Genomic DNA, 14,468 nt, shown 5'->3' with positions numbered 1-14,468 from the left:
CAAAAAACATTGAATTTATTCTTTGAAGTTCTTAGAAAGGGTTATTAAAGAAAAACATAAAATCCACAAAACCCCCAAAACTTCTGCTTTGAAAAAAATCTACCCTTATAGTTTTCCCACATTCTCAACCTCTGACTTACTAACACTCCAGTACAGATGGTGGATCAATAAACAATTAGAATTAATCAATAAATAATAAAACATAACCCACTGCTTACCTTTGATGTACCAAGGCCCCTAACTGGTTACCTACTGTGGCAAAGAGAAAGAGAAAAGAAAAATCAAAGCATTAGCACGGATAAACTAACTTCATCCCCATACAAGTTCTTATCATTAAAAAAAAAAAAATACAGAGAAAGAAAGAAAAGCAAACAGTAATTTAGGCTCAGTGGCTGAAATGAATGAGTTATATGATATGAAACAGGAGGGGATGTCTCGATCAACACAGTTTATAACCTAGTGTCCAGCTGAACAGAGGATAAGAAATTGATCTGTGTATGTCCATGCTGAGAGTCATGGGAGAAAATACTTCTTTCCCAAATCCCTCGAACTCACCATCTCCTCCATAGTTCTTAATTTAAAACTCAGTGTAAGGATGAAGAAGATAAGTTTTTTAAGCCAAATGTAAAGATTTAGCTTCCCTCCAGGCATTATTAAAGATCATTCAGTGACAGCTGTAGTCACTATACTATGGGCACATGTATATATATATTCCTTTCATTAATACTTTAAAAAATTTTTTCATTAAGATGATAAGCATCACAGGAGCAGGGGCTATGCCTTATGCTTCATTTTTAAGAGACTCTTATGCCATGCTTAATATAGATAAAAAATTATCATTCAAACTCACTTAAAATGAAGTCATTTTTTAAAAGGAAAATAAAAACCAAAAACAACTCTATAAATTTCCTCTCACTACAGTAACCCTTTAATCAAGTTTTTCCTGAAGGCATTTCAGCCATAACACCCCCCCCCAAAATCATTTGTTTTTACTTATCAAACACATAAGCTTAGAAAATATAAAACTCAAGTTATTACAAAGCAACAATCTGAACTTTATATAGAATTACTAGGAATTCAGAAATAGGCCTTTGGGGAAATGATTATAAACAGACTAAAGATAAACAGGTCAAGAACATTTTTTTAAACACAGTAATAGTATTTTATTTTCCCAAACAATTGCAAAGATAGTTTTCAACATTCACCTTTGCAATACCTTGCAGAATGAGTATTTCTAAAAAATATTTTATTTTCTCAACTACATGTAAAGACAATTTTAAACAATTTTTCAAAATTTTGTCTTCCAAATTTTCTCGCTCTCTCCTTTTCACTTCCCATCTCCCCAAGAGTGAAATATATATGAGCAATCATGTAAATATATCCTTTACGATAAAAGAGGAAGGCATCTCAAATCCAAGATGCTCAAATGATATTTCTATACAATAAACCTCAGTCTCTGACCTGAAATTAAGAAAACAGGATTATGGTACTTTCAAAAAGTAAGTTAAAAAAAATAAGTAAAATAAATAAGGCTAGAGTCACAAATATTTTCTTTTGGATCAATAGTTAAATAACAAGCCATCATCAGAAAACTTAACATGCCTATTTTGGGGGTAAGAGAATTGCCATTTTAATTTCTCTTAATTTTGTCTTTTGTATATTTTTGTATTGAATAGAAGATGTCTCAATCAGAATATTCATCTGTAGAAAAGTTAGATTGAAAGGCAACTGCCTAGGTGGTATCATTGATGCCAAACCAATTCTAAGTGAAAGCCAGACAAATACAAATTAAAAGAAGAACCAATCAGTCAAAAAGCCCCTCCTATATGTCAGGCACTCTGGTAGGCCCAGGGAATATAAATACTAAATATGAAACAATCCCTGAAGTCAAATTTCTTACATTTTAATTAAGAAAACAAATTTGAATATGTTATACACATATGTATGTATATAGAAAGCAAAGATAAACACAAAATACTTGAATATAATGTTTTAAGAAGGAAGGGTATTACCAGGTAGTAGAAAGGATTGTCTGAACTGCAGAAAAGAATTTCCTGAGATTTCACTGAGGACGCAGTACATTCTAGACATAGGGACCAATCAATGCAAATAGAGACTTGGACATAGGAAATGAAAGACCACATGTAAGGACAAAGACGAGGCCAATTTGGCTAGACTGTGGTGTTGTGGTAGTTGGGATGAGAGGAAATGTGCAATTAAATTAGAAAAAGGTGCTGATAAAAGGTTTTGGATTATATCTCAACTTCTGAAGAGGGTTATTCCCCTAAGAGACAGGAATGATAGGTGAATCAAGCCACAAAAATGAGTAATTTGTAGGGCAGGTCCCTCAAGTCATGGCTAGAACTTCTTATTAGCTTATTCTCCATATCCATGTCCAGAATTTGTCTTTTAAAGAACCTAGAGGTAATTTATTAAAGGAAAAAAAGAAACAAATGATCACTTATTAAACAAATGGTGGAAATGTTTTATGAAGTCTCAACAGTCTTGTTATAGGCCAAAATTTTTTTTTAAATGGTAATTAACAAAAAGAACAGTAATTTACATGGTGCATTAATGTTTGCAAAGTGCTCTAGCAACATTCTATCATTTTATCCTTACAACAATTCAAGGAGATAAGTGCTATTTACAATGATTAGTTCTGGCATTCCTCTTCTCTAGGCTTCTCTTTTCTCATCTGCCAAACTGGAAAATAATGTTTATTATTTCATAATTCTCTTGATATGCTCTCCAAAGGAGAACAAACCTGCTCAGCAGAGTAGAAGGTAAAAACTAAAATAACACAGGTGCATGACAAATCAAAACCGAATGCCAAATAGTTTAGTTATGTGTTGAGCCAAGAGATCAGTTTCTATACTATGTCAACTAATATTTACCATAAGCAAGGGCAATGAATTAAGAATGAGATGTTATAAAAAGTTGATTATAGTCAAAACATTGACCATCGTCAATTCTTAGTTGATTCAATTGATATTAGCATTAAAGTAAACTTGTTATTCACAAATTATTCTAAATTTTGTACTTATCAAAACAGAACTTCCTTCTGATAGCCAAGTACTTGCCTTAAGTTTTATGGGCACTATAATTTTGAATGACTAACTGCTTAGCTGACAAGTAGAGATGCCTATAAATATTGAAAATAAAAATGCAGACACCATTTCACAAAGACATGGAAGACTACCATTTTTACACCGAAAGAAAAGAATGCAGTCTATGTTCAAGTTCAAAATCAGATTTAACCATTTGAGTTGATTCTCAAAAATGTCAAATGCCTTCTTCCTTCATGTAGATGAATGCAGACCAAAGCTGAAACATATAATTTAAAGTTTCATTCTTTCTGAGGCATTCCCATTTAGCTCCTAAAAATGGGAGCTAGTTGTTAGATGAGAAAAAGGTACTAGCATTTATATGCTGAAGCACTGCAAACTGATAATTCCAGGCACAAGAAAGACATCTATCCATATCCTTAATGATGGGGAGAAGGGCAAACTCTGGAGGCCATATAATGTCCCCTTTCTCATCACATGCATAGGTGCACCCACTGAACACAATTTAACTGTAACTGCAGTCATTTTACTGCAAAAAAGCAAGAATGTTGAATAAAAATCAGTCCCATTTCCTGCTAATGGTGCCTGCTGGTTGACAATATTTCATCTTGCCTTAACTGAATTCTAGCACTCACTTACAAAAAAGTAGGTTTTTAATTTATTTTCCATTCTATAAAAACAAGCCATACCACCAATGCTAAGGAAAGCATAATCTCTATACAGAAAGTATGCATATTATGTGTCAAATATTTCCTTTAAGAGTAAGTCTTTTCACATTTATGGTTAGAAGATATTTCCTGAATCAAACATGGGAAAGAGACGATTACAAAAAAAGAGATAAAAAATAATTTTGATTACATGAAACTGAAATTTCTTCAAAAACAACATCAATGCTTCTAGCCTAAGAAGGGAAGCAGCTGAATGGAAAAAAATATTTGCATCAAAATTTTCATATACAAGTTTGGTACCCAAGTTATATAGACAGTTAACAGAAATAAGAAGACCAAAAGCTATGCTTCATCAGGTGAATGATTAAAGAACATAAACCTGTAGTTCTCAAAAGAATTTCAAACTATTAATAAATAGCCATATAGAAGAATGCCACAAGTCATTAAAAAAAATCAAAATAATCCTGAGGTTTTACTTGACACTCAGTAAATTGGCAAATATGACAAAAGATAGGAATAGCTGATATTGGAGAAGTAGTAGGATCATTCAGGGAAAGCAAGCTGGGATTTTGCAAACAGTGACTAAAACTTTCATACCCTTTGATCCAGAGATTCTCCTATTATACAAGGCATATACCCCAAGGAGTTCACTGATTAAAAAACATTAAATTTGTATAATAACATCTTTTGTGATAGTGAAGAGCTAGAAGCTAAACAGATACCCACTGATTGTGGAATAGTTAAACAAATCATTACATAAATAAAATGCATTACTACAGTGTTCTAAGGACTACAGAAAAGCATGGGAAGACTGACTGATAGTTAAGAAAACAACACACAATGACTAGCACAATGTAAATAAAAAATATTTCAAAACAAAAGAAAATGAATGCTACAAGAATTACATGCCCCTAGGAGCTTTGAACAGCATTTTATACTTCTCCCCTCTCCTTTACAGAATACAAAGTGGAGATACTGAGACTTTGGGGGAGAGGAATGCACTGACTGCTGGTTTTTTCTACTATTTCTTTTTCTTTTTAATATTCTTTGTTACAAGAGATAGCTCTTTGAAAGTAGGGAAGGGGAGGGATACTTCAGGAAAGTTAGGTGATGTAAAAACAAAGATAGAAAATTTTAAAAATAATAATAAAAATTTAAGATCACAGATCAATTATGAAGAATTTGCTTATATGAAAAATAGTGGGATAATTTGCTTCCCACTACTCAAAAAGTATACTTATTTTTCTAATACAAAAAAGGCAAAATAAAACCAGTATACCAGTCTGTTTTTCTTATTTAAATTTAATAGCATTTTAAGAGGAAAAAAAAAATCAAGCTCGTCTAAAGCAATAAAAATTTCTCTATAGTTAGAATAGATGTGCCAATTTTGGAGAAAATAATTTTTCTCCACCAAAAACCTGGACTCACTGATTTCTTGACCTTTAGCAATGAATACACCATAATTAGAATAAAATTTTATATTTATATAGTGACATAAAATTCTTGAATCTTCTAAAAAAATTGGTCTCAAAAACTATATCGGTATTCTGTATAGCAATAAAAATTTCTCTATAGTTAGAATAGATGTGCCAATTTTGGAGAAAATAATTTTTCTCCACCAAAAACCTGGACTCACTGGATTTCTTGACCTTTAGCAATGAATACACCATAATTAGAATAAAATTTTATATTTATATAGTGACATAAAATTCTTGAATCTTCTAAAAAAATTGGTCTCAAAAACTATATCGGTATTCTGTATCCTAAGAGTGACTCCTAGTTTTTTTTGGAAATTTGAAAAATGCTTATAGTCATAGACTTGTAAACAGTGATTACAACCTTCATACCCTTTGATCCAGAGATTCTTCTACTACACAGGCATATACCCCAAGGAGTTCACTGATTTAAAAACATTAAATCTTAATCATCTGATCTTTCCCTACATTTACGTCCTAGAATTAAAGGATAATTTGACTCCCTACCCAGGTGAGGCTTTCATGATTGGTAACTTCAATAGTATCTATAATAACTAAAATTCTCTTCCTTTCTCCTTTAGACCTTGAACAGCTCTATCTGCTTTTATCATTCAAATTCAACATATAAATAACAGATCACCACAAATTTGTGCATTTTTCCTTCAATTAAGATTTCTTAATCATTCTTTAGTCCTTTTGGCTGCTGTTCTAAAGCTCCATCGCCGGCATTCAATTGTAGCATGAGTTCCACTCGCCATACATGAGATTAGATAGTAAAACATGTTCATTCACTCTACTGAATCTTAACATGTCTTCATCCTATCTGCACTCTCACTTTTCTTCCTTAACCCCAAAGAAAGGACCCACCCCCAAACTTTCTATTCTCCACCTTTGTGCTTTCAATTTCATCATGCCACTCCTATTTTAAGACCTATCTCGATCATTCCAAGTCAGACCAATCAAGCAGGCCACCATCTCACTTCCTAGAAGCAGAGAGCACAGCAGGTAGCTGGGCCTGTAATCAGAAGATTTGTACCTAAATCTTACCTTAGTGTGACCTGAGGCAAGGCACTTAATCATTCTCAACTAATTTTCTCAACTATAAAATGTTTTAAAAGCTGAAATGAGATAACATATAAAGCACCTAGCAAATCTAAAAAATGCTTTATGAATGCTAGTAATTATTATTATTATTATCATCATCACTTTTCACCTGTATATTCCAACAGCCTCCTTAACTGGTCTCCTTGACAAGTCTCTCCTCTCTCCAATTCTTTTTTTGAACAGTTGCCAAAATAATCTTCCTAAATTTGACCATGTAGTCGCTCATCAGTTGGGAAATGGTTGAATCAGTTATATGTCAATGCAATGGAATATTATTGCTCTGTAAGAAATGATCAGCAGACCAATTTCATAAAGGCCTGGAAAAAGTTACATGAACTGATACTAAGTGAAATGAGCAGAACCAAGAGAAAACATTTTATGTTGGCTTTAGTAATAAGAAAAGAAAAAGAAATTGAAGGAATTAGAATAGGCAATAAGGACATAAAATTATTACTCTTTACAGATGATATAGTGAATCCTAGAAAATCATTCAAAAATCTACTTGAAAAAATTCACAGCTTTAGCAAAGTTGCAGGATATAAAATAAATCCACACATCATTAGCATTTCTATATATTACTGACAAAGCCCATCAGAAAGAGATAGAAATAAATATTCCATTTAAAACAACCATAGACTGGGGCAGCTAGATGGCGCAGTAGACAGAGCACCAGTCCTGAAGTCAGGAGTTCAAATTTGAGTTTCAGACACTTAACACTTCCTAACTGTGTGACCCTGGGCAAGTCACTTGTAGCCCCAATTGTCTCAGCAAAAAATAAAATAGCTATTGACAAAATAAAATATTTGAGGGTCTACTTGCCAAGACAAATCCAAGAACTATATGAACACAATTACACAACACTTCTCACACAAATAAAATCAGATCTAAACAATTGGAAATATATCAATTGCTCATGGGTAGGCTGAGCTAATATAATAAAAATAACAATTCTGCTTAAATTGGTCTACTTATTCAAACTGCCAAGAAAATTACTTTATAGATCTAGAAAAAATAATAAAATTCATCTGGAAGAACAAAAGGAAGAATATTAAGGTAATTATTGAAAAAAAAATACAAAGGATGGTAGCTTTGCAGTATCAAACCTAAAATTATAAAACAGCAGGCATCAAAAGCATTAGGTACTGGCTAAGAAAATAGTAAATCAGTGAAATGGATTAGATACACATGACACAATAATCAAGGCCTATAGTAAGCTAGTATTTGATAAATCCCCAAACTCCAGTTTTTAGAATAAGAACTCACTATCTGACAAAAATCGCGGGGAAAAGTGAAAATGTCAGAAACTTGGCAGAGACCTGTATCTCACATGCCATAGCAAAATAAAGTTAAAATGACTTGGGCATAAATGATACCACCATGAAAAAAATTAGGAGAGCAAGGAATGATTTGCCTATCAGATCTTTGGAAAAGGAAGGAATTATGATCAAAGAAGAATTAGAGAACATTAAGAAAGGCAAAAAAGAAAAAAGACAACTTTGATTAAATTAAAAAGTTTTATGAGGATCAATTCTAATGGAAGTGGCTGTCTTGGGCAATGAGTATTGTTGTTGAAGTATATTATGATCTCCTGGTCCTGCTCATTTCACTCAGCATCGGTTCATGTAAGTCTCTCCAGGCCTTTCTGAAATCATCCTGGTGGTCATTTCTTATAGAACAGTAATATTCCATAACATTCATATACCACAATTTATTCAGCCATTCTCCAATTGATAGGCATCCACCTAGCTTCCAGTTTCTGGCCACTACAAAGAGGGCTACCACAAACATTCTTGCACATATGGGTCCCTTTCCTTTCTTTAAGAACTCTTTGGGATATAAGCCCAGTAGTAGCACTGCTGGATCAAAGGGTATGAACAGTTTGATAACTTTTTGAGCATAGTTCCAAATCGCTCTCTAGAATGGCTGGTTGTGTTCACAATTCCACCAACAGATACTAATATATTGTTGGTGATGTAAAATGAGGCAACCATTCTGGAGAGCAATCTGGAAGTATGTCCAAAGGGCTATCAAACTGTACATACTCTTTGATCCAGCAGTGCCCCTACTGGGTCTGTATCCCAAAAATCATAAAGAAGGTAAAAGGACCCAAATATGCAAAAATGTTTATAGCAGCTCTTTTTGAGGTAGCAAATAATTGGAAAATGAGTAGATGCCCATCAATTGGGGAATGGCTGAATGAGTTGTGGTATATGAAGATAATGGAATATTATTGTTCTATAAAAAATGATGAACAAATCGATTTTAGAAAGGCCTGGAAAGATTTATAAAACTGATGCTGAGCGAAACAAGCAGAACCAGGAATACACTGTACACAATAACAACAAGAATGTGTGATGATCTATATTGTATTTAACATATACTTTAACATATTTAATATATATTGGACTACCTGCCATCTAGGGGAAAGGGGGTGGGGGGAGTTGGAACAAAAGGTTTTGCAAGGGTCAATGTTGAAAGATTACCCATGTGTATGTTTTGTAAATAAAAAGCTATTTAAAAAAATGTGTGATGGTCAGCTATTAAAAACTTGGTTCTTCTCAGTGAATCCTTCGATCCAACGCAATCCCAATAGACTTTTGGACAGCAAATGCCATCTGCACCCAGAGAAAGACTGAATGTAAATCAACATATGCTATGTTCACTTCTTTTTTTCCCCTCTCCCATGGTTTTTCCTTTTTGCTCTGATTTTTCTCTCCTAGCATGATTCATAAAGCAATGTGAATTAAAGATAAATAAATTTTAAAAGAGAACAAAAAAATTACTCATGCATATGTACTGTCAAAAAAATTTTATAATTATAAAATTAATTTTAAAAAAGAAAGAACATTCTATACAACAAGATTATGTGATGATCAACTCTGACGGACTTGGTTCTTTTCAACAATCTTCACTATCTAGTTCCAATAGAGTTGTGATGCTGAGAGCCATCTGCATCTTTCACCATTTTTGTTGTTGTTTGTATGCTTTTTCCCCCCTTATTTTTTCTCCTTTTTGTTTTGATTTTTTTCTTGTGCACCATACTAAATTCAGAAATGTTTAAAAGGCTACACAGGTTTAATCTATATGGGATAACTTGATATCTAGGGCATGGGGAAATGGAGGAAGAAAAATTTGGAATGATATGATTTTGCAATGGTTACTGTTGAAAGCTATCTGCATTTATTTATTTATTTTTATGTCAGCCATGCTGGTGTTTTTATTTATTTGTTTGTTTGTTTATTTATTTATTTGGAGTAGTTTTTATTTACCAGATATGTGCATGGGTAATTTTACAACATTGACAATTGCCAAATCTTTTGTTCCAATTTCACCCCCCCCCCCAGATGGCAGGGCCACCAATATATGTTAAATTAACATGTTAGAGTATAAATTAAATACAACATAACCAAACAGTTGTTTTGCTGAACAAAAAGAATCGGACTTTGAAATAGTATACATTTAGCCTGTGAAGGAAATCCAAAATGCAGGTGGACAAAATTAGAGGGATTGGAAATTCTATGTAATGATTCATAGTTATCTCCCAGAGTTCTTTCGCTGGGTGTAGCTGGTTCAGTTCATTACTGCTCTATTGGAACTGATTTGGTTCATCTCATTGTTGGAGAGGCTTTGCATTTATTTTGAAAATAAAAAACTAGTATAAAAAAAATTTGAACTTAGGGGAAAAAAATTGTCCAAAAAACTCAAAAGCTCCAGGAGTACTCTATTGCTTCAAAGATAAAACAAACTCTTCATTTGACATTTAAAGCCCTTCACAATCTGACTCCATCCTATTTTTCCCTCTCCCTGTCAATTTGCTCTGTGTTTTAGCCAAACTGGCCTGTTTGATATTTACTTTACTTAGCATTACATCTTCACCCCACTGCTGTAGCACAAGCTGTCCTTAATACAACGCAATGTTCTCCCTAATCTCCTTCCACTTTTTAGAATCCCTTGATCTTTTCAAGACTCAACTTGAATTATTCCTTACATAAAGATTTTCCTGATTTCTCCTCTTTTTAGTGCTCTTTCCCTACTCTTCCATCCCCATAATTTTCTATTTTTAATTATGTCCTTTTTGTTTCTACCAGTAGAGTATAATATTCTTATGGCTCTGTATCTATCTTTGTAACCTCTGGGCCTAACACAGTGCTTGTCCTAGCCCAAGACATGGTAAGCTGGTGTAATGGTTCCTTTGCCTCCAGTCTATATTCTCTCCAATCTACCCTGCACATTGCCACCACTATTTTCTTCATTGTTTCCCATAGCTTCCAAGATAAAAAAAAAAAAAAATTCTTGGGACTATTAGGCATCAATATACTTTTGCAACTTTACAACTATTCTCCAATGAATCTTCCTCTTGACCATCCATTTCCTGCTTCACTTCAAACCTAACATTCCCCCTATCCTGAGATAACTTGTGCTCCATAACTTGAGTCAACTCATTAAAACTCAAATTAAATCTGTCAAGTCCTTTACTAGTTACTATATCATGAAGAGAGCATTTATCACATAAAGGACAGGTTCAGGACCTATGATTTCATTGATATAAAGAAGTCCCAGAAGAGGACATATACTCTAACAATACAGCTTAATATCTTAGAAAGTGACAGAGTAGAGCTTTTTGGCTTTGATAAGTCAAAATGTACCCATTTCTAGAGGCCTAGAGGACCAGAGTTAAATTATTTGTCTCACATCATGCAGCTACTTAGTACCTAAGTAGAATATGAATTGAATTCTTCCTAATTCAATTCTAAGTTTAGCTGTCTTTATCAACTTTTCCATGCTGCTTCTCATATTACAGAGTTATCATATGTCGATATATTAATTTGTTTACCTGCATTTATGATGGAATTTTGGAATTAGATGGGACCTCAGGGGCCTTCAATTTAACATATACCTTAAAAAAGACTCCTCTTTGTTTTTTTTACTGAGGCAATTGGGGTTAAGTGACTTGCCCAGGGTCACACAGCTAGGAAGTGTTAAGTGTCAAATTTGAACTCAGATCCTCCTGCCTTCAAGGCTGGTACTCTATCCACTACACCATATAGCTGCCCAGGCTCCTCTTTGTAACTATGCAACTTTCAAAGTAATAATTCAACCTTGGCTTAAAAGCCTCAAGTGAGAGAATGTATTGTATCCTCAATTTGCATCTTTATGGTTCTGCCCTTTGGGAACAATGTAACGAGATGCAGATCATAACTCTTTAAACCTATACACCTATACACCTAAATGGGGAAAGGAAGATTTTACTTCCCAGTCACATCAGACTAGGGAAAAATACTTTGGTCCACAAATCACTAGGATGATAGGAGAAATGATACAGCAGAAAAGAGACATGCCCTCTCCAGAGGAAATGATGCAGTTTGTCCTTCGTTTTCAAAGAGGACCAATGATATCACAATTGAGTGACATCTTAACTTGCATGTGAACAGGATTTAAGCAACAAAAAACCACAAAAAGTTCTTAGTTCTCATTTTTCCTTCCAGAGTCATCAGAGACCACTAGGAAGGCAAAAGTCAGGATAACTGGTGATGGCCTATTCAGTAGATGACCTTGAGAGTCTTCAATGTCTGATATACCACAGTGCCTGCTTCAGCAACCTTCATGGCCATTGGAACAAACTCTTCTCAAACACCCATTAAGCAAGAGAGTCTTCACATGCTTGAGGTAGAAATTCCTCAACTTATTGATGAGTCTGAGCCAAACCTGGGTGTGTCCATTTGACAGGTCGATTTACCAGGTATGGCCACTTTGCATGCTACATAGTTTCTTGGAGCCAAAGGTAGTTGAACAGCCTTGAGAGGGATTCAGCAATTTGAGGAACAAGCCCTCATACCCAAATGTTAATTGTCCCTGAACACTCAAGATAGTATGGGCTACTGGCAATGCAGTAACTCTGATACCAAAAAACCCTAAGAACCTCTTAAAGTCATTAGAATATTGAGCAGACCTCAAGCATGAGTGATTTACACATAGGATAGACAAGATTCAATCAGAATAAGGTACTGTCTCTCCAAGTATCCTATAAGGTCCTTAGGGCAAAAGTCCATCTTAACCCTTCTGTTATCTCTTACTTGACTAAGATTAGCCCTGGAAAAACATATTTGGAAAAATTTAATAGTAAATGTAGAAGGCTGCATGATGGAATGTCTAATATGTTTTATTATTAAAGTAAGAAAATCAACACTTATTTTCTGTCAATTTTCACTTACATTTTACAATTTACACTTCACTTATACTTACATTCACTTACTCTTACGTCAATCAGTTAATATAAGATTCAGGTAATTTTCAATCTATGAAATAAGTTGAAAATTCTTGCATCACTCATATTCTGTCCTTAGATGGCATGGTCATGAAGTCTTTACTAAGTGTTAAATAGTTTGATCAAAAATTTAAGAAGAGAAGAACTTCTGTGCCCAACTATATTCACAAGCACAGAGAAATACCCAATATAAGAAAGCTAGAAATTTCTATTTTAATTTGTCCCCACAGAAAAGACTCAGTTTCTAACAAGAAGTGATGATTCTGAAGTTTTCAAAAGATTATTTTACTCTTTATATAAATATGTATACCCTCTGATCCAACAGTATCTCTACTAAGTCTATCTCAAAGAGATAAGAAAGAAAAGGATCCACATGTACAAAAATGCTTGTAATAGCCCTTTCTGTAGTGGCAAGGAAATGGAAATTGAGTAGTGCCCCTCAGTTGGGGAATGGCTAAATAAGTTATGGTTATTGATTTTAAACTATATTACAAAGGAGCAGTCACCAAAACCATTTGGTATTGGCTAAGAAATAGACTTAATTGATCAGTGGAATAGGTTAGGTTCACAGGACAAAATAATCAATAACTATAGCAATCTAGTGTTTGACAAACCCAAAGATTCCAACTTTTGGTATAAGAATTCACTATTTGACAAAAGCTGCTGGGAAAACTGGAAATTAGTATGGCAGACACTAGGCATGGACCCAACTTAACACCATACACCAAGATAAGATCAAAATGGATTCATGATTTAGGCATAAAGAACAAGATTATAAATAAATTAGAGGAACACAGGATAGTTTACCTCTCAGACTTGTGGGGAAGAGGAAGGAATTTGTGACCAAAGACACTACTGATCACAAAATACAAAATTTTGATTATAACAAGTTAAAAAGCTTTTGTACAAACAAAATTAATGCAAACAAGATTAGAAGGGAAGCAATAAACTGGGAAAACATTTTTTATTGTTAAAGGTTCTGATAAAGGCCTCATTTCCAAAATATAGAGAGAGTTAACTCTAATTTATAAGAAATCAAGCCATAGGGGCAGCTAGGTGGCGCAGTGGATAGAACACCAGCCCTGAATTCAGGAGGACCAGAGTTCAAATCTGGTCTCAGACACAACATTTCATAGCTGTGTGACCCTGGGCAAATCACTTAACCCCAGCCTCAAAAAAAGAAAGAAAGAAATCAAGCCATTCTCCAATTCATAAATGGTCAAAAGATATGAACAGACAATTTTCAGATGATGAAATTGAAACTATTTCTACTCATATGAAAGGGTGTTGCAAATCACTATTGATCAGAGAAATGCAAATAAAGACAACTCTGAGATACCACTACACACCTTGATAGGTGTTAGATTGGCTAAGATGACGGAAAAAGATAATGACGAATGTTGAAGGGAATGTGGGAAAATTGGAACACTGATGCATTGTTGGTGGAATTGTGAATGGATCCAAACCATTCTGGAGAACAATTTGGAACTATGCTCAAAAAGTTATCAAACTGTGCATACCCCCTGATCCAGCAGTGTTACTAAACTGGGCTTATATCCCAAAGAGATATTAAAGAAGGGAAAGGGACTCATATGTGCAAAAATGTTTGTAGTAGCCCTTTTTGTAGTGGCAAGAAACTGGAAACTGAATGGATGCCCATCAATAGGAGAATGGCTGGGTAAATTGTGGTATATGAATATTATGGAATATTATTGTTCTGTAAGAAATGACCAGCAGGATGAATACAGAGAGGTTTGGAGAGACTTACATAAACTGATGCTAAATGAAATGAGCAGAACCAGGAGATGATTATACACTTCAACAACAATAATGTATGAGGATGTATTCTGATGGAAGTGGATATCTTTGACAATGAGAAGATCCAATTGAT

General features: G+C 34.0%; 1 protein-coding gene across 5 annotated transcripts in view; it reads right to left on the bottom strand.

Annotated features, from left to right (window-relative positions):
- FUBP3 (far upstream element binding protein 3) overlaps positions 1 to 14,468 on the bottom strand; it is a 76,593-nt gene that overhangs the window by 32,747 nt on the left and 29,378 nt on the right. For 3 of the 5 annotated variants that reach the window (XM_074293879.1, XM_074293880.1, XM_074293882.1), the window contains one exon: positions 219 to 252. In XM_074293879.1, the coding sequence (XP_074149980.1) occupies positions 219 to 252 (34 nt within the window). The remainder of the gene's footprint in view (positions 1 to 218; positions 253 to 14,468) is intronic. The other 2 variants (XM_074293881.1, XM_074293883.1) reach the window with 1 other exon arrangement.

This window comes from Sminthopsis crassicaudata, chromosome 2 (genome assembly GCF_048593235.1).
Source record: "Sminthopsis crassicaudata isolate SCR6 chromosome 2, ASM4859323v1, whole genome shotgun sequence".
Lineage (NCBI taxonomy): Eukaryota > Metazoa > Chordata > Mammalia > Dasyuromorphia > Dasyuridae > Sminthopsis > Sminthopsis crassicaudata.
The sequence above is the reverse complement of the archived record's forward strand: the minus strand, read 5'-3'. Positions and strand labels throughout refer to the sequence as shown.